At 39.1% G+C, this 20475-nt stretch overlaps 4 protein-coding genes across 6 annotated transcripts in view; 2 read left to right on the forward strand and 2 right to left on the reverse strand.

Moving 5' to 3' along the window:
• Positions 1 to 10995, reverse strand: part of LOC128025241 (homeobox protein Mohawk-like) — a 28548-nt gene extending 17553 nt beyond the window's left edge. Inside the window, exons 1-5 of the mRNA XM_052611390.1 lie at positions 10831 to 10995; positions 9984 to 10243; positions 7193 to 7352; positions 5829 to 5982; positions 134 to 463 (exon numbers count right to left, since the gene is read on the reverse strand). Coding sequence (XP_052467350.1) covers positions 134 to 463; positions 5829 to 5982; positions 7193 to 7352; positions 9984 to 10144 — 805 coding nt within the window. The 5' untranslated portion in view covers positions 10145 to 10243; positions 10831 to 10995. The remainder of the gene's footprint in view (positions 1 to 133; positions 464 to 5828; positions 5983 to 7192; positions 7353 to 9983; positions 10244 to 10830) is intronic.
• LOC128025236 (actin filament-associated protein 1-like) overlaps positions 1 to 20475 on the forward strand; it is a 319996-nt gene that overhangs the window by 87018 nt on the left and 212503 nt on the right. The window lies entirely within an intron of this gene.
• Positions 1 to 20475, forward strand: part of LOC128025244 (ras-related protein Rab-18-B) — a 285505-nt gene that overhangs the window by 39527 nt on the left and 225503 nt on the right. The gene's annotated exons all lie outside the window — the stretch shown is intronic.
• LOC128025246 (outer dynein arm-docking complex subunit 2-like) overlaps positions 16579 to 20475 on the reverse strand; it is a 50154-nt gene continuing 46257 nt past the window's right edge. Inside the window, exon 21 of the mRNA XM_052611397.1 lies at positions 16579 to 16893. Coding sequence (XP_052467357.1) covers positions 16780 to 16893 — 114 coding nt within the window. The 3' untranslated portion in view covers positions 16579 to 16779. The remainder of the gene's footprint in view (positions 16894 to 20475) is intronic.

Here is a 20475-nt window from a genome sequence, read left to right on the forward strand (position 1 = left end):
AAGAAGCCAAAGACCAAAACACAGCTGATACCGGGCTGAAGAAACAGCTTCAAGATGTCCTTCCTCCTCACAAAGAGAGAGAGAGAGAGACACACACAAACAAGGAAAGAATGTAAGACTGGCAGCAGCTCACCATGTCTGTAGATAAAGTTGGCCTCTGCTTCAGAAGAAGATGGTGACAGCAGGTCTTCATCATACTCATTAGAGCTGAAAGAGCCTGAGTGGTTCCTCCTCCTTGCATCCATTACGCCGTTGGCAACCATCACATGACGGAGTGAGTCATTAAGGTAACGGTGCAACAGACTGCTCTTGTATTTGGGCGGTGACACATAGTCATCAGACAATGAGGCGTCTGCAGCGGTTCGAAGACCAGCACCCACAGCACCACCTTCCTTCTTGATGACGCTCTGGTACATTGGCTTACTGAACTCCCCGACCTGGGCCCGAGCTGCTGGGTCACCATCTGGATGAGATGCAGAATACATACAAATATATTAATACACTCATTTGAGAAGACGTATGCAAAAGAAAAGGAACTGAACTACAAAAGGTCAATATTTTCATCTCCTGCCCTTTACACCATCTCAGCAGGGAGAGACAAGGTCACATTTTCATTTAATCACCCTTCTCTTCATGACGCCTCCAGCACATTGAAAACTCTCGACTGGATTACAGTCCTTGAAACACAAGCCTCCCAAGTGCAACTTTTGTAGAACTTCAAGTGCTTAATCGTCTCATTTTATTCTGCTCTTTGGTAACAAAACCAGTAAAAGTATAAATGTTCCCAAAAAAAAAAAAAAAAAACCTTCGGACATTCCAATGTTATATCACAGCCTTAGAGAAAGTGTGTTCAGTTGATCATTCTGTAAAATTCTTATTATTTGCTCAGCCACCTGTAGTGCCATCAGTGATTCATTAAAGAACATAAATAAACATGTTTTATTACTGGATGATTCGTGAGACTTTGTTCATTTTTGAAAGAAAACTATCAGGGGCATTAATGTTGTTTGTAATACAACAGAAGGGATGGTCCAAACTATTTCCTCCCTGTTGACTTTGCAACTAATGTCATAATTCCAAGGAAGTTAATACTTTTGTTGCAGAATAAAATTAGAACAATTAAAATTTGCAGTTGCACCATTGTTATTTTTCTCTTGACTTGTCCTTGTGGTCTTCAGCACACATATTCCCACATGTATGTCTTAAGTCAACTCTATACTGTTTAATCACTGACTTAAATTCTCATGTTCCTGTGAATCACCAATTTCATTTTTAACTAGGTGTGTGGATTCCTTGTTTATTTGGATTTACTGAAGGTCAATGGCCCAAATCACTTTTTTTTCAGTGTAGCAAAGACACATTGCTCACTAAAAGTCAACATTTAAACAAGAAAAACAAAAAGATTGTTTTAGTGCACCTGCATTGTATACTACCTTGACAACCATTCCATAATGTAGGAAACAAAGGTAAACACTGGAGTTCACACAAATGCAATATTTCCTAGGATACGGGGTTAGGATTGCGTGAGTGAATGCCTCCTAAGTGAGCTAGGATTTCACTGCAAGGCTCTATCTTGACTCAAATGTGTGAAGAGTGTGTCTGAAGCTCGGATCTTCTGAAGCTCAGACACGGGAACGACAGACCTGATGAAACATCTGTACAAGAATATGTTCCCTCTAAGCAGCTAGACATTTCATATGCATAGTAAACGTCTTGTATGATATTATATGATGTTCTACTTTTTTTAATATTATTCTTTTATTTTGTTGAATCTCACAGAATACACGTCACAAAATCAACCCCAACATCAGAAGAAATAAAAAATTTTTTCCATCTAAACAGTTCTCCCCTCATTTCTTTATATATAATTTATTATATAGAAAGAGCTTAATTGTCATTTAAATTACACAATATTGCATTTTGTTTTATGTGAATTACCTACTCAACCATGACAATATAATCGTTCTATGCTTTTCTCTATGTGTGCTCTGATTAAGAGCTAATACAAGAATGTAGAGACATTTTCAGTGTAAGAAAAGAAGGAAGGTATTTGTAGGATGAGACAGATTTGAGAGGACATTCAGACTGGACATTCCTCTTTTAACCACAGAGTTTGTGTCCTCATCCAAGACATCTAATCAAGGCACTGTATACAGTGTGTGTGTTTGGAGGTCACTGTGAAGCACAGAGGGATGTGTATGGATACTTATGCTGAGCCATGTGGCCAACAAACATGCAGTCCATCAGACAGCCAGCAACATCCCTTCAGCTGTAACACCTTAGCATGAGAATTAGAGAGAGAAAGAGAGAAGGCAAAGAGAGAACTTCAGATAGTTACCTAGGATGTTTTTGTGTTTGTGCATGTAAGCGCAGGATTGTGTGTGAGTGTTTGTGGTTGAGTCCTGACGCCCCGTTGTGGCGTGTTAATCACAGCCTGCATGACTGTCTGGAAGCCTACGCGTCTGTCCAGTTAACTTAAACACAGAGGAGGACGCACACACTAGTGCTGCACTCAACATATCCGAACCTGATTTATGGCTCGGCTGCTATACGATGCTATAAAAATGTTTGGAATGAGTGTTGCACTGCCTGCATTGTAATAAAACATTCGCATTTAAGTGTCTTGTCTGGTCTGTTTCAGCTACATGCTGAATAAAACCCCAGTTTCTTATAAATACCAAAACACCTTATACCACATAAATTTAGCACAAGGATAGATGAATTTGTTTGAGCTTTTTTTATTTTAAAGAGCCATATTACTTGCACGGTGTATGTACACTTAAACAGTGATGAAAAGTGTTTATTGCAATATTTGTCCAACACGTTGTACATGTCTTACTACATATGCACCTTCTTAAAAGTATGCACCTTCCTTTTGTGAGGAAAAGGCAGAATAAAAAAAGAATAAAGAATGTATCATTACTGGTATTAATAGTATCTCTTGATTGTCCTTGTTTTCAGCAGGACACCTTTTGTCTTGTACTGTATGTCTTTAGTAAAACCTAGATAATCATCAACTGAAACTCTCAAGTGCTACTGAATCAGAAACTGACTTGAGAAAGAAGATACTTTGAAGAATTGTTTAATGTTTTTTGTCCATGCAATGAAAGACAGTTGGGTCCAGAACAATATTTGACCCCATTAATTTTTATTGTATTGACCAAAAAACCCACAACATGTTTTTTTGTGTTCTGACAGATGAAAGAAAGTCATAGTGGTAAGTAAATCATGACAGGTTTCTAATTTTTGGGTGAACTATTCCTTTAGGTTTAGGTGTGTGTGTGTGTGTGTGTGTGTTTCATTCTGGACCATAACAACAACAAACATTGGGCATGACAATCTTTGCCCCAAATTTGTTCAGTGCTTGATCCACAAGCGTTTTTTTTTTTTCAACGACCAACTGTTAAACTTTATATTGGTGAAATAGTTCATCCCAAAAAATGTAAATCATTTCATAATTGAATCACCCTCAATGGTGATTAACCCACTTTCACCCACTTTCTTCTGATGAACACAAAATGAGATATTTTGAAGAATGTTGCAACTGTTTTTGTCCATCCAATAAAAGAAAGTGGAGTCCAAACCAACATTAGACCCCACTGCATTTTATTGTATAGACAAAAAACAAACAAACATTTTTAGAGACATTTCTAAGATTTCCTCTTTGGTGTTTGATAGAAGGAACAAAATCATAACAGGTTGGAATGAAATGAACGGATTTTTATTTTTGGGTGAACTATCCCTCTAATGTTTGCGTCTCATCTAGGACTATAATCACCGGTTGTTGTGATTTTACCAAGTAAGACTTCTTTTGTTGATCCTGGATCAACATTACTGTCCAAAAATATAGACTAAACCCAATCCCTACACCTAAACATAAACCTACCCATAATTTATTCCTAAAATCAGTGAGAATGATAGCTGATTAACAAGGGCGTAGAAGCACCTAACCCTGATCGTAAGCCTAAAACAGATATTCCCTGAAAAGTTATCCCTTATTCCTGATTGGTTGATTGGAATGTTGTTCTTACTTGGTGAAATCACTCTCACTTATACTCATCACAAACACTGGAGGTGACACGTTCCCTCCAAGTTTCTCATTAGTAGTTCATCAATATGAGTTTTTTCAATGACAGATTGTTAAACTTTATATTTGGGCCCCAACACTATTCAATATTAAATACAGAGATGTATAGTAACGAAGTAGAACTACTTCACTACTGTACTTAAGTACTAAAAGGCGGTATCTGTACTTTACTAGAGTATTATTTTTTTCTCCTACTTCCACTTTTACTTCGGTACATATTTTCGCTGAGTTTAATACTTTTACTCCGATATTTTTTTTATGTGCTGCATCGTTACTCGTTACAATTATAATAATGTTACGAATCATTCCATTACAAACCACTGCCAGAACTGTAGATGGCAGGTTTGATGAAGCTGGCACATCATTGAGCGAATCAAGCGATTAAGAAGACTGCGCGTGCTGACTGAACTGCTGTGAAGAGAGAAATGAACACCGAGCCGAGCCAGATAATGACTCGTTCACGAGTCAAGAACAGGTTGCATCGGTTTTCGGATGACCAGTAACGTTAGTTCTTTCTGACAGTTCGATTCAATAAACCAGTTGAAGAAAACAGTTCACCGATTCTTTTGCGCTCGATGCAATGGCGTCATTGGCGTTGACTGCACATGGGCTCATAACATTAACACAGAATCAGTTCAGAATCAATCACCAAAAGAATCAGTTCGGTTCCAGACGCTCTGTGTGTCGGTTTACTTCACGCTAAATTACACATGCGCAGTATCATCAGCTCCTCGGTTCACGAATCGGACAGAAACGGTTCTTGACTCGTGAACGAGTCATTATCTGGCTCGGCTCGGTGTTCATCTTCAGTTCTCTCTTCACATCAGTTCAGTCAGTGTACTGTTTGAGTCAATGAATTACTCCGGGATATTGGTTTGTTTTAACTCAGAGGGAGTGTCAGACACATTAAACAAGTTAACAGCTTAATTCATCTGTGGATTAATGCGTATTAGAGACGAGAACTGTTTAAAACGATTCAGTTCGATTTGGTGGACTGTTTAAAAAAGATCCGGTTACATCGAATGATTCGTTCGCGAACCAGATATCACAAACTGCTTTGTTTTTAACTGTCTTACAACAGACATGGAAGAGAAGACAATGCTGAATAAAGTCTAGTTTTTGCTATTTTTGGACCAAAATGTATTTTCAATGCTTCAAAAAATTCTAAATGACCCTCTGATGTCTTATGGGTTTGAAACAACATGAGGGTAAGTTATTAATGACATCATTTTGCAAATTGGGCTAACTAACCCTAGTAACCGTTTTTTGTTTACAAGAAGTTACAGTCAAAGGAATTGTGATTGTCCTTTAGGTTAATCATTTAAAATAGTAAAAACAATATGTTCAAACTTTTGACTACTTTCTTTAATAGCTACATAACACAATACTTCTACTTTTACTTTCAGTACTTGAGTAGTAAATTTTAAAATAGACTACTTGCAATACTTAAGTACAAAAAATGTTGAATACTTTAGTACTTCTACTTAAGTGTGGTGCTTAAAGAGCACTTCTACTTCTACTCAAGTCACTTTTTTGATAGAGCACTTGTACTTTTACTCAAGTATGGTTCTCTAGTACTTTATACATCTCTGATTAAATATCCTTGGTTCCAGTGTCACATTCAGCCTCTGCACTTCTGTGAATGTGTTTTCGGTAAGTCTCCATAAGGACTGTATATATAATTAGGCTCAGTTGTTTTTACATGTGTGATTGTGTGTGCGAGCATGAGAGAGTGTCGTACCATCAGAGCAGGAGTCATGGCTGCTGACGCTCAGTCTTTCCGCATTGCCCTGGACGTATTTGTTGTAGAGTTTGATCCTAAGGGCCCAACTCAAATCAGGCTGCCTAACTGTGTTCTTCAGCCGTCGTCGAGCATTTGCAAACCAGTTAGACACCTGAGAAAAGAGGGAGTGTGTTGGAATGGTTGGAATCTGACCAAGGAATTAGCTTAAAAAAGACACAAAAGATCGGTTTAACCTGTACCTTTTATTGATTCAGTTTTTCCTCTCCTATTGGCTTCCATTCCTAGATGTGTTTTTGGACTAACAGACCCATAGACTGCTTTATTTATCAGAACACTATGAAAACTATTAATGCCACACGCAGATATCCCAGGAACACTGTGTGAACGTAACATTACATTAAGTCTTCTTCAACTGAGACGACGATGACCTGGGTGCTTATTCTGGCCTCTGCCACTCGCACCTAATAATATTTCTTTTCCTCTGCCTGATGTCTGTCTTTTTGCAATAAAAACAATATATATCCCAGCCTTCTCCATTTCACAGAGACCAGAGACCATTAGATGTTATACTAGGAAAACTTTTTTGTGCCTGATACACTTCAAGCCACATATGTCAGGCATTGTGCATATTAAAAATGTTATTCTAGCCCTGAGTTTCCTGAACTCTGCTTTATATAAAGTTATCAAAGAGCAAAAGCCATATTTTTCACTTTAAACAGGTCAACGGAGGCCAGTTTGAGAAGGATGCATTGAGTAGAATAGCACGTGGTAGCAAAGTACTCCAGCAATGAGAAAAATCCTATCTATCTCAGGTACAGGTTTGGGGATGTTCAAGATTTGTTCAGTCACCTAAAATGATTTATTCACTGAAATTGAGCATAGGTTTCATGTTTATAAGTCTTTTTTCCCCATATTGCAGTGCACTCTGCTCACAAATGGGTCCTTTTCATGAATATTAGATCCAGATTAAATGTGTAGGGTCATCCAGAATAGCATCTTCAGGCTGGGCCAATTCTTAACAAATTTAGAGAACATGTTTATGCTTCATTTATATACAGAGACACAGACTGAGACAGATGTGTACACACAAACCAACGCTCAGCACGGACTGGAAAGCACATATGTGAAAAGTTAAACACAGGCTAGAATGTCTCTGCATTTTTAGATATACTGGCTAAACATTAAAAAAAGAAAACGTTCACTAGAATAAATGTGAGTTGGTCGCAACTTGTGTTTGGAATGAACACATGCATTTTCATCTGTGTTAAAGAAAACTGTCATTTTAATAACCCTTCTGTGAAGAACTAGGAGCTCTTGGTAACACGTGAATGGAAAAGTTGTGGAAAATGAACTTACTGTACCTGCACAAGTGTCATTTGTGAGCCAAGAGCGAGAAGGATTTTCTCTGTTTTAGTGGGGTACGGATTGTCCCGGTGTTTGTAGAGCCACTGTTTCAAAGGCCGGGCCATGTCTTGCAGAGCTTGCCGTTTATGCCGTATCTTCCCTGGGTTCTGACGAGACCTGTGGAGAAAAACAAGCCGACACAAGCCACATAAATCTCATGATACAAGACTTATGAATGGGCATTCATGTTGAGAAATTCCATAGGACTGAATTATTACATATTTTCCACAGAGAGAAAAGTATTTTTAATTATTTTAGGGGTACTTGTTGCCTTCTGTTTCACTGCTAGGAAATGTCAGGAAAATAATCAGTAACACTTTAGAATAATGGTGCATTAGTTAATGTTAGTTAACTACTTTAGTTAACATGATCTAAGCAAGAACAATCCTTCTACAGCATTTCTTAATCTTAGTTGATGTCAATTTCATCATTTACTAATGCATTATTCTAATCAAAAGTTGTGCTTGTTAACATTATAGTTAATGCACTGTGAATTAGCACGAACTAACAATGAATAACTGTATTTTCATTAACTAACAGTAACAAAGATGAATAAATACAGTAATAAACGTATTGTTCATTGTTTGTTCATGTGGTAATTATTGAATTATTGAATTATTGAACATAACTGATGGACCATTATTCTAAAGTGTTACCAAATAATCTACAGTAAATAGCAATGTAAATTAGTAACAGAAAAATTTACTGAATAAATTAAAATTGTTAAATTAGTAGTATTATTATCATCGTCAATATAAAACAACACTTTTATCTGAAAGTGACATGCAATGAGCAGACCAGTGACCTTGAGGTAAATGTTTACAACTTTTACACATTGAAAACTGAAACTGAAAATAGAAGTGTCATTTAGAAAAAAACATGTAAAAGTGTTATGTTTAACTTTAAGATATAAGGGTTAAATATTCTTACATGAGAAAACCAGCATCATGCTATTATTAACTCTCCCGGTGAGGGTTTTTTCATTCAAAAGTTCACAGTCCAGTTGCAAGACTGAAATAATTGCATGCGATCCAACATCTGCACAATGACACACGTGCTATATGCTATGTCCACTGAAAAGATTGAAAAAGAAAAATATCTAGACTTTATAGGTACAGAGAGGAAAGATGGTTTGCACAACAAATTGTGTAGAAATGTGTATTCTCAATTCATATTAAGTAGGCTATCACACTTAGGTTATTCAATGGTTCCTGTTTTATCAAGACCTCTGTTTAAATATAGTTAGGTTCTTCAGATCAGCGTATGGGTTTCAGCAGGTGGTTCTCCAAAGAACTAAAGTATTAAAAAAAATTCTCCTTTATAGCATTAGCATCATCCCCCAAGTCAACCTTTCTTCTAATTAGAACCTTTATTTTCAAAAGAGGACAGAAGCTGGTTATTTAATCCTGTAGATGTCAGTATGGCGCTGTTATCTTCCAAAAACCTGACTGCACATTTAACATATTTTCCCCAACGCTCCAAGGTTCATGTTCAGCAAATATTGTCCTTGTAACCCAGAACTGTATTAACAACCTAAATAAGTTTTTTTCCCCCTCCCTGTTCTCGATGTCGGCGACACACACCTCTGAATTTATATTAATAAATTTCATTAGCAGTGATATTCCCCTTGAGGCGAGCTGCGAGGCTGTAGTGTTATCCTAATGGCTCCGCTTACACGCGCAAACGGACCTTCAGTAAGCGCGAGCCAGACGCACCCGCAGCGGAGGATGTTTGCACAGGTTTTTCACAAGACATCACTTTTAGGCTCGGCGTTGCTGTGTATCGCAGTCGTATAATGAAGCTCTGTGTTGTCTGCAAATAAAAAACAGGTTGGGGTAAACAGCTTGGGGCGGGGAGACTGAACGCGCTGGGTTCGGAGCGCGAACAAGGGATGACATGGTTTCTTCTTGCGCCCTCACTATAAAAATATTCGTGATTGACTGGACCACACATACACTTGAAGGAAATGTTTATTTGTTCGAAACAGACCTGGACGTGTTTTAACTTTGCTACCGAACACGAATGACCTCGTGCACCCGAACGACATGCCACCGCTAATTCAGCACCATCGACAGCGACTTAATTGAAATGTGAATATTAATTTCCTGCAATTCTCTTTTTGAAACCCCAACGTCTCCCAGATAAGAAGGCGAACAGGCTGTAAATTCAAACCATATGCTCTCTAACCACAACTGAGCGCAAATCTATTGAAAGAAAACACAAAGACTATGAAAAGTCAAACAGTTGGACGTGCCACTGCTTTTCAGCGTTGGCTCTGAAACTGAACAACTTGATGTTTATCTTAAATAAGGTGAAAGCATTTACAGCGTTAAAATGAACACAGGTGATTTAAACAGGCTGTCATTATAAGCGGATTCGGTTTTTGTTCTGCAATGTATCTAAGCAGAATAATTATTCCGTCATGAAAAATAAATGATTTGCTAAGCGGTTGTCATCAACTGTGAAAAAAAATGCAACCTTTAAAACTTCAAAATGTGACAACCTGCAGTGATATATAGGCTACGTTCTATTTTTAGGACATTTCGATTGAGATTACGGATTAAGAAAATAGAGTTACATTGATGGAAACAAATATTTCACTCGAAATATGTTGAACATATTTTACAGTGCAGCTGCTTTATTTTTGCATTAAAAATAAATACATAAAAATAAATACAAATTTACGTAAGAAACATGTCCATGAACCTGCAGTACATTTTACAAAAGCCCCTGAAGTGTCGGACATACCCTGGTCTCCTGTGTCGGATCGCGGAGCTGTCTTTGATGACTGGGTCCGGATGCTGTCCATCTATCACCTCTAAATAATTTCGACTGCTTCTTTCCACTTCATTCGCATTCTCCTCGAATAAAACCTGGCTGCTTAACTTATTAAACACAATTGTGTTCATCTTTGGTATATTAGTCCTTATTTCCCCGTGTCCGCGTAAAGCGCTTTGACCGCCGTGGGGATGTCCTACTGGACCGAGCCTCTGCGCTTTGTCGAAATCCTGTGAAACAGAAACAGATGATAGGCATACATTTCACAAAACCTTCATTTTCAGTAGGTAAAGACTGTTTTAATGTCAGTGTAAAAATTCGTTCATTTCCGTCAAAACAAAACCCTGAGAACTCATTAAGCGCGTGAGTCAGACAGGAATATTTGACGGAACTGATGATCTCTGGTTTGTTTGAAACTTCTACAGGTTATTCATGCAAACTTGAAAAACATCCAGTATTCAGAATGAATGATGCGTCTTTGAGGGAGGTCTATAACCCCGGACAGTAGTACACAAATAAAGTGTGTACAGATTTTACTTGTAGAAAAAAACTGTTATCCTTTATTTCATTTTAGGCGACACTTTTAATAACCGTATAGGCTAGTTATCGAGTTTAACGTAACCTAGTATTTTATTGCCTACATTCTTATGGAGAAAGAAATAAAGATTTATAAGGGGGAAAAAAGAAAATTAACCAAAAACTGCATGACATCCCTGTCATATAGTTCAATGAATGTGACGCGACACGACTAACTGAAGGAAAATATTAAAAAGTCATAACTGAAAACAGTTGTAAAATGTAGGCTGAATGAACGCACCTGAACGTAACCCCTTTTGCGTCTTTCTGTAAAGTGTAATCCAGTTTCCAGTTTCCCATTCCCTCTCACATGTTCTCCGCTCTAAGATCCTGTGCGCAAACCACACGAGCCGCTTTCGCCTCTCCGCTTTATTCAGACGCGCCCGGGAACATGAATACACGACTCGTCTCGTGTTTCCCGGCTAAGCGGCTCAGACGGCGAACATACAGTGATTGTTTTATGCCGGTTCCGTCGGCCTGCAGGGGGAGGCTACCGGACACATCCAGTGCAACAGTGCATTTATTCCCTTGTGTGGGTGCACGTCTGGAACGCGTCCATCACCCGACTGCGCGAGAGGCGTACAGAGTTACTCAAAACAGCCAGAATTCTTGCCACTGGACGCAGTTGATCAGAAGCAGTCTGATGTGAACTATTTTGACGTGAGACAAATGAATGGATAAACTGCAGTCAAGTGGGGAAATAAGCCATTTAGATTTAGACGTGGGAGAAGATTTGTTCAAAAGCACAATGCCATAAAAAAAGACCACTGGAATTATGTATATTCTCTTACCGTTTCTTGTCCTTCAGGAGCTTACCACATGTGGCATATGGTAACCACATGCCACTGACCAGGTAGTCACATCACTTGAATGTAGGCTACTTCATTTTATGGGATGCCCACTGCTGTGCTGTGGTCAGAGGGAGAGATAATGTGCAATGTGATGCATTGCTGAAAGTGTAATGACCCTTAAATGCACTTGCAGTAAACTGCCCTGGTGCTTTGGCTGTCGGCCAGACCAAGTGCCTTGTTTAAGATCTAGTCAGGTTTATTTGTACCAAGTTGTCGCAAGGGAGCTCCGTGGGTCATCAGTGGGCAAGGAAAAACTCGGGAGAGAACCGAAGAGCTTGTGTGTTTGTCCTTGGAAAAGACTTTCTGATGGTATCTCTAACTACAGTAGCTATACTCTGACAGCACACTCTTAAAAATGAAGGTACTTTATTAGCATTAATGAATCTTTGAACACCCATCCTTTAACATCCATGGAATCTTTCCTTTGCACAAAACATTCTATTTATAGAAAATAAGTTCTGGATTGAAACGTTGTTCACACTAAATGGTGCTTTTAAGAACGGTTCATTGTACAGTTCTTTGCAGAAGCCAAACTTGCTCTATTCTGGAATCGATGCAAAACCCTCTTTTGGGACCTTTATTTTAAAGTTAATGTGGCAGGTTGGCTTGCAAAGAGAAAATCTGACAGGAAAAACTTTCACTAAACCTGTGAGCAATGAACCCAAGTGTTCTTCATTACTATTTTATTTCCTTTTCTGCTGGAGCAACATATTTGTGTTTTATTCGCAGAGCTGCCGCAACAGCATCTGCATAAAACAACAATTAAGTGTTTATGAAGAACAAACCCAAACCACACTTGCAGCATAGACGCATGTATGATGGCAAACCAAGATGTTTGATTCAACGTAATACCACACCGCTGGAGCTTTCAGGATGTGTTAGGGCTAGACGAAATCCAACCATGTTTTCTCACATTTTCCAACATGGCGAACCGAAGAGTAATGGAAATGCTCTAAATTAAACGCAGGTACTTCTTTTGCCGTGGTTGTAATTTCCTGACATTACCTCGGTGTCAACATGTCCTCTCATTAAAATCTCAGATCACTTTTGTGGTATCATTAATACAGTCTTTCCCTCATTTAAACCAGCATTTTCACACCAGCCATGAGCCTTAAATAGGAGTTGAGCAGCCACTGAAGGTTGTGCTGTTGGGGCCACTTAAAAAAAGCCACCAACAAGATTTGTTAAAATCATTGGGCCTTGTGGAAAATCTAAACTGTAGAACAATTACACCCATTAGAGATTGTTAAAAGTGATTCAATCAGTGTTTGTCAAATTACCTTTAAAGCACCAGCCACAATATATATACTCTCAGCAGCTTTTCCACACATACTTAAGGCCATTACGGTGTCCAGTCTGAATGGCACTAGTGTCTTTCAAGCTGGCAAACACAATGTCTTGAAGAATAATTGTGTGGTGAGCTGCTGGTTAATTTTTTTTCCACCTCGCCTTTGTATCTCAAGCAGCATTTTTCTTTTAAAGACGGTTTCCTAAAATACATCAGTGCCTGTGAAGTATGCCTGTCGTGTTTTGTTTAGTAATCTACTGGGTCGCCTGGCTCGGTGCTTTGGCACGCTGTTATCTTTTCAGTTTGCATTGTTTTCAGAGGTAATACGGTTCCTTTTTTGAAGTGGCTGCTTATTCGTGCGGTCGGTGTATTGAGGTTGGACCATTCGTGACCTCTTATTAAGAATCTTTTGTGCATGCTGACAGCGCAGGGTTTATTTTAGATTTCAGGAGAACAAAGGAACTTCAACATAACATTACATGGAGCACATTTAGACATGCTGCCATTATGTGATTTACAGATAGCATTATAAGCAACTAGCAGCAATATATCAAATACATACAAACCATAAAAGATTGTGGCACACAAGGATGATTGGCAGCAGTTTGATATATCTGGTCCGATCAGTTACCACCACCTTCTCCTGCTGTGTAAAAATCCAAAGCAAAAAGCTCCCATTACACAGTCTCGAACACACTATATGAGCAGAAAAAAGAAAAGAAATAACAATCTGATAATCATCAGCAGTTGGCCTGATGCTGTACTCCCTCTGTCTGTATTTTCCGTCTCGGCCTCAACCTCTTCTCTCTTTCTCTCACCCATGATGGGTGCTGAGAGCCTGATGAACACATCCTGATGAAAAGTTAAGGATAATATCATTCTTGGTCCAAAGCCAAAAGCCTCCCAGGCAGGTTAAGAACCAAGGAAGGCAAACGTCTGTGCTTCTCTAGTCCTTATATACAGTATGACTGTTTGATGTGTGTGTGGGAGGTAGGTAAGGTATGCCTAGTATATAGGCAGGTTGCTATCATATTGTCTTATCAGAATCATTCATTCATTCAGATGCAGACACTGTCTTTATGAGGGAGTAACTGACTCATTCAGTTTGAGCAAATACAGTTGTGAGTGATATTCATGATCCCAACAGTCTCCTGGCATTAGCAAGACAAGACAAGCAATTGACAATATGCAAATGAGCTCAGATAACACAACAAAAATAAGTCTCACACTTTTTACTGTAGTTCTAATTGTTAAAGTTCATTAAAATGCTTGAATAATAATAAAGTTCTTATGCTGCTGGTTGACAGCATACTACAGGTGAGTTTTCCTTTTTACAGTCAATCTGTGTTCTCCATAAAGTATATTACTGTAAATCTAGTCATAGCGTGTCAGCACCAATGCAGTCTTTAATAAGTCACTGAGCTCTTTACAGGGGACAGGTCTGAAGGCCGACTCAGACACTGTGGTATTTGCACACTCATTTCTTTGTTTATTTATTGTTAGGCCAGCTAGTTATTTACACTTTATGGATGGGAACGTCAGAATTCATTTGAGGCTGTTAAACCATTAAAAAAAAAAGTGAGTGAGCAAACCAAAACCATCTAGTTATGCAAAGGCATTACAAGACATATTTAACTTTTGAGAGCGTATTACATATTGAGGGTTTGTGACCACAAAAGAACAGAAACCTAGTGAAGTACTAAGCAAACTAGTATGTGTAAAAAATATATATATAAAAAAACAAACTAGTGAATTGAGATTGGAGAACTTTGGTCTGTGCATCAAGTAAGCATGCACTTCCCGAGTATTCTAACGGCCTGATGCTCTGCTTCTGATTTCACTTTATATTAAAGCATACCCCTCTTTCCCTCTTAAAGGAAGGCAAAGCCACTTCTGATATTTGGAAGAAAATTTTACCAGTCATTAGTTTCTTTATGCAATATTCTAACCCACTGCCTAGGGAGCTGCGGGAACCTTCCATTTCAAACAGACGCGTTTCATTTTCACAAAAACAGCAAGTCCACGCACTTGCATTACATCTCTCCATTCCACCACGACCTTAAGTAAACACACTGAATTATGATCCGCATTCAATGTAATTCAATCAAAATCTAATAAGGAAACGGTTCATGGTTGTTGTGATGAGGTCAGATTTCTCGGTGAGGGCATGATGGAGGTTTAGGTGAAGCATGATCGCAACATTTCTCAGCGTATTTCCCTCCCCACTTACTTCCAGGTATTAAGAGCTCAGCTGAAAGTGTGTGTGTGTGTGTGTGTGTGTGGTGACAACACCCCTCATGAGCTTTGAAAAATCAAACAGATCCACAAGACGTTTGCTTAAGTGAAGAAACAACAGCATTCTTTTAAAGTGCTTTCAAAAGCTTTGAGATCCATTGTGGCTCTCATTTAAGATCTCAGGTAGCTATCATCATTTTAAAAAACAAAAGTCTGGCTGGATAAGAACTGAGGTTTAAACAAGCTGAGGTGGTGCGGTTGAGAACGGTCTGCACTTTTGAGCTGACAGGGCAGGAATACAGACACTAGAGCACTAACTCTCATCCCAATGACTTAAACATGTCTTCTGTCCTCAACTCACCATCCCATAAATTCCTGTCCTTCAGTCAAACATGCAACATTTGTTTAATGATGTTAGTTAGGCATGTCCTACTAGTCATCAACCTCAGAGAGAGAGAGACAAAGATGGATGAAGAGGGGAAGTAAAAAAGAAGGGTAGTGGTTGTAACATCTGCACTGCTTGGCTTTAGAAAGGCCTTATTTATTTTTGCTGATCAGAGTCGCATACTCCTTAGACAATGATTCTGATTTAGAGTCTCTTGGTTTATAGTCTGTTGAAGTAAACTGCACTTAGCCATACATGATAGACTCAACACAGGAGAATCAAGTATGACAAATGTGGAGCCACAGGAAATCAGCTGTAGTCAAGTGCGATATTGATTCAACATTCAAGTATTCAGTTCCGTTTGTCTCCTACTTCGCATATTTAAATAATTTCTCTGTGTTTGACAGTTCGCGCACCAGTCGCTCTCCTCTATAGTTCTCTAATAATTAAAATATTAGGGGATTTAATCAAATTAATAATCTCCTTAAGATAATAACTGCATATTTTCACATTTTACAGTGCAGCATTGACATTTGAGTCACTATAATGACAAATTTTTACTGTTTGTTCCACAAGTTTGCGTAATTGTATTTTTGCTTATTTTATTGCTTTGCATTTATTGTATCTGGTAGTGGAAATACTGGACATTGGATTGATGCCGATAATATAAAATATTATGATTTTTAACGATTGCATTTTATGGGGCTGTCTGAGCAAAAGGCACGCTGCTGCTGTATTGTTGAGGTGGTCTAATTTTCCTTATACACACTCTTACTTTTAACAGGCAAAATTAATGAGAAAAATTAGAGGAGCCATCACCATATTTTTTCAATAACAAATAATAACGAAAAATACTCCCATCTTAACAGGGAGCTGTTCAAAGGAAACATCATATTTCTTCGTAGTGCAGAAGAGACCTGCTACTGCATTGTCCCAAGTTCTCTAAGCATTCACATTACCGTTGACTGAATTAATGAGCAATATTGTCACATTAATGGCGAGTGCTTCTGCTTTAATCAGTAAGCAGTCTTTAATTACAGGGTTGCATGAACCTTTTAAACAAAAGTCACATCACCAGATGGACGAAAGTACCTGTTGCATTCATGAATGTATTGTATTCATGCTCTAAACAACTTCAGATAATGCAAACTGTGGAACATTTGGCATGTACACACACAGGAGAAGAAAGCATTTATTGTTATTGCTAAATTAGATGCTGCAAATTGAGGGAAAAAACTGAGACAAGCATAAGCCAGGACTGTAGACGCCAACAAATTAATTAATGACAAGTTTAGCTTTGGCTAAATGCTTCCTTTTATTAAATAAACACACATCAGTCATTACAGCTGATCCACTTATACTCATTGAGTGGGTAAAGTATCTCATCTGTTGCCCACTGCGGGTGAGACTGAAAGGAAGATGTGGTCACTTTTAACCATTTTTAGCTTTGTCATTGGCCAGCGCCAAGCATCGGATGTTGGCCACACAGCTGGCTGCCGCCTCCTGTAGAATCTCATCTGTGGATCCGACCATGATGAGCAGGAGCTGCAAAGGGGAGGAACATGTCAGAAACAGCCATCACAACATGAAATGATATCGCTGGCCAACATTCGCCTTTCATAAGGTAGAACAATAAACACACAGCTACAATAACAGTCATTCACGAAGGGCTCTTACAGCAGTTCTTTCCTGGGGCTTGAAGGAGACATCTAATCGGTTATTAAGCTATAAATGCAACTGTTTGCACACTGCAGATCTTTGCCAGAGGAGTTTACAGCTCCTGGGGCTGCCAAGGCCCAATGCCTACTGGATGGCAGCAGCACTGAGCCGACACATTAACTCACATATCAGTGTGTTTAGTTGCATTGAGAGAGCAAGATAAGAGGTAGAACATGAGAATATGGAATAAAGTTTGTGTGTGTGAGTAGGTATATTAGCGGAATTATGTTTGTTATTGTAATAAACAGATTGAGTTATTGTTTCTAAATTCTCCTCTTGTCCATAAAGCACTGACTGCTGTAGAGCCCTGAACATTTGGCCATGTACTAAACCACAATTTGGCAGCGCTCTCCATCAGATCAAAGGTCATATCAGATCCCTCCACTTCAGCTTTGTGTAACCCGCTTCTTTTGATCCATTCTCTCAACAACAGGCTCTCTGGCTCTAAAAAAGACCACTTTCTGAAACATTCTGACTATATATTAAAAACTTTGTACAATGAGAGTTACTCATTATAGTGTCACACAAAGTGAACCTAAGGGGTGGAGTTTGTGCCAATGCCACACTTTGGTTAAGTTATACATCATAGTATAATACAGTCTTTCTGTTGAAGGAGGGAGAGAAAGACAGATAGACAGAAATACAGAAAGATTAGTGGTGAGCTGTGTTCTTAAATCAAAATAAACCGCTGGCGAACACACAATGAGCAGACGACACAATGGGCAGTCGAAATCTGTTTGGACAGTGTGTGTGTCTCACTGCAGTACCATTAAGAGTTCATTCATTGTGCTTCATCCAGTTTATGCCAGTACATTTAAGCTAAAAGTTTTACTTTATCATGCAGGTCATGGTAAAACTCTCAAGAACCATGGATCTTTTTTACTCCGAATGCTTAAAGGCAGGATAGGAGTATGTTGTCACAATAATACTCAAATGTATAACTACATTATAGAGTCAACTCAAAATTCTGTTCCAATGTTTACCATATTTGATATGCTCTATATGTGATAAATGTTTATGTGAATACTAAATTAAATCGGTTAGTCATACAAGGTGAATGTGTTTCGGATTAAACTGCTTGATTTATTTAGATTATGTCTAATAATGTATTTTTGTACTTTTAAAAGTGTGAACATTTTGGTTTCACAGACTTTTAATAGATGGACAAAAGTGATGAGAAAAATATATTCCTTTGTTTTCTGAAGATCAGTGAAGTCTTGTGGGTTTGGAATGACATGGGGGTGAGTAAATAATGACAGAATTTTCATTGGGAGAGCATTATATGATAATAACCCAATACTGACTGAAATGTAAAAAATCATCTCTCTAATATTGGCTGGTAATGTATTGTACCAATATAATGTACAACCTTAAAAAAATTGTGTTTATAACTGTGTCAGTGCTTGCGGATTTGAGATCTATACATGGCTAAAATATAACTGTCAGTATAAAGTGTGTTACTGTAAGGCGAAGTTTGAACTCTTTTCATGTTATACACACATGCACCAAGTTTGTAGACATCATTAAGCCAAGGTACAGAGAGGCAAGACATTCCCCAAATTCCCTGCTAAAAGTTAAATAATAAGAATAAACAGATGGAAAGACTAATGTTCTCGCTCTAAGCTCCACCGGATTCCTGAACTGAACTGACATGCACAAAAATTGAGAAATCAACAGCTTCAATAGCAAATCTCCTCTTCTAGAGTCTTTATTTGTTAAAACTGCTTTCAAGTTTTTCACATGATTTTAGCAGTCTATCTCCAGCTCATGAATGAATCCGTTATCAAATTCAGCTGGATTTGCCATTTTTTAAAATAGATCCCAAAGCACCTCGAAGAGGTGAACGGATGCAAACACGAGGCTGCAGCAACATGCCAGCACGATCAGACAAGCTGCTTTTGTGAGCAGTCAGAGGATGCCTGCGACAGGGTCAGCCTCCGTTTGCCAGAGCTCATAGAGTGTTATTCAGTCGTGGCCAAACAGGGGCTCCTAGGGCCTGGAGCGGAGCCTCAGATAAGCATTGCTCTCTGTCTACCCCTGCCTCTCTCAACTCTCCCAGCTGGTTCCTGAACAGACTATAATAGCCCACTTGTTAAATACTCCCAAACCTCAGTAACATGATAACTTGCCTTATGTTTGGAAAATGAATGAGAGCCACTAAGACTTTCTTCTGTCTTATACACCGCAACAGCGGGAGGATCTTGACCTCCGGGGAAGGTAGAGTGAAAACATGTTTTCCCAGGCTTCTCTTTCAGCACAAGCACATGTACATAAGTTCTCACACATGTACACACACATGCCATGTCACGCATGTAAGTGTTGTGGTGTTAAGTGCAGCAGCGGTAAGCTGCCAATTCCTGAGGAGTGGGTTTAAATCTCAGTAAAACCCCCCATCCACCCATCTCACCTTGTTCTCATCCTCCAAACCTCAGTTTTCTTTACCTCTTTACTACATATACCAGTTTCCATCTCCATTCATTGATCTACTAAAAAGGCACCAGGTCCTGTGCGAAGTCCCCTCATGCTTCAAACAATCCACCATCATCCCCCAATTAATTACTATAGACCTGTCTGTGGCTACGAAATTATTTGAAAAACTGGTTTTGGCTTATCTGAAAGACATCACTGGACCCCCTGCAGTTTGCCTACAGGACTGCACTACATCCTGCAACATCTAAACAGACCAGGATCGTATGTGAGGATCCTGTTTGTGGACTTCAGCTCGGCTTTTAACACCATCATCCCAAACATCCTTCTACTCAAATTAACTCAGCTCTCTTGAGTACACCTCTGTCTGTCTGTAGATCAACAGATTCCTGACAGGCAGGCAGCAGCAGCTAGTAAAGCTGGGAAAATTCTCATCCAGCACCCATACAATCAGCACTGGCGCCCCCCAGGGTTGAGTCCTCACCCCACTGCTCTTCTTCCTCTACACCAATGACTGCACCTCTAAAGACCCCTCTGTCAAGCTCCTGAAGTTTGCAGACAACACCACACTTATCGGCCTCATTCAGGACTGTAACGAGTCTGCTTACAGACAGGAGATTAAAGAGCTGGCTGCCTGGTGCAGTCTTAACAACCTGGAGCTTGTTGAAGCTTGGAACACACTCAAAACCGTGGAGATGATCGTGGACTTCAGGAGAAACCCCTTGCTCTCCCCCAATTCGCCATCATGGACAGCACTGTAACAACCGTGGAGTCAATCAGGTTCCTGGGCACCACAATCTCTCAGCATGTGTAGTAGGACAATCACATTGAGTCCATTGTTAAAAAGGCCCAGCAGAGGTTGTATTTCCTTTCACCAGCTGAGGAAGTTCAACCTGCCATAGGAGCTGCTGAAACAGTTCTATTCCGCCATCATTGAATCTGTTCTCTGCACTAACTGTCTGGTTCAGCTCAGCTACCAGA

Source organism: Carassius gibelio, chromosome A12 (assembly GCF_023724105.1).
Source record: "Carassius gibelio isolate Cgi1373 ecotype wild population from Czech Republic chromosome A12, carGib1.2-hapl.c, whole genome shotgun sequence".
In the NCBI taxonomy this organism is placed as follows: domain Eukaryota; kingdom Metazoa; phylum Chordata; class Actinopteri; order Cypriniformes; family Cyprinidae; genus Carassius; species Carassius gibelio.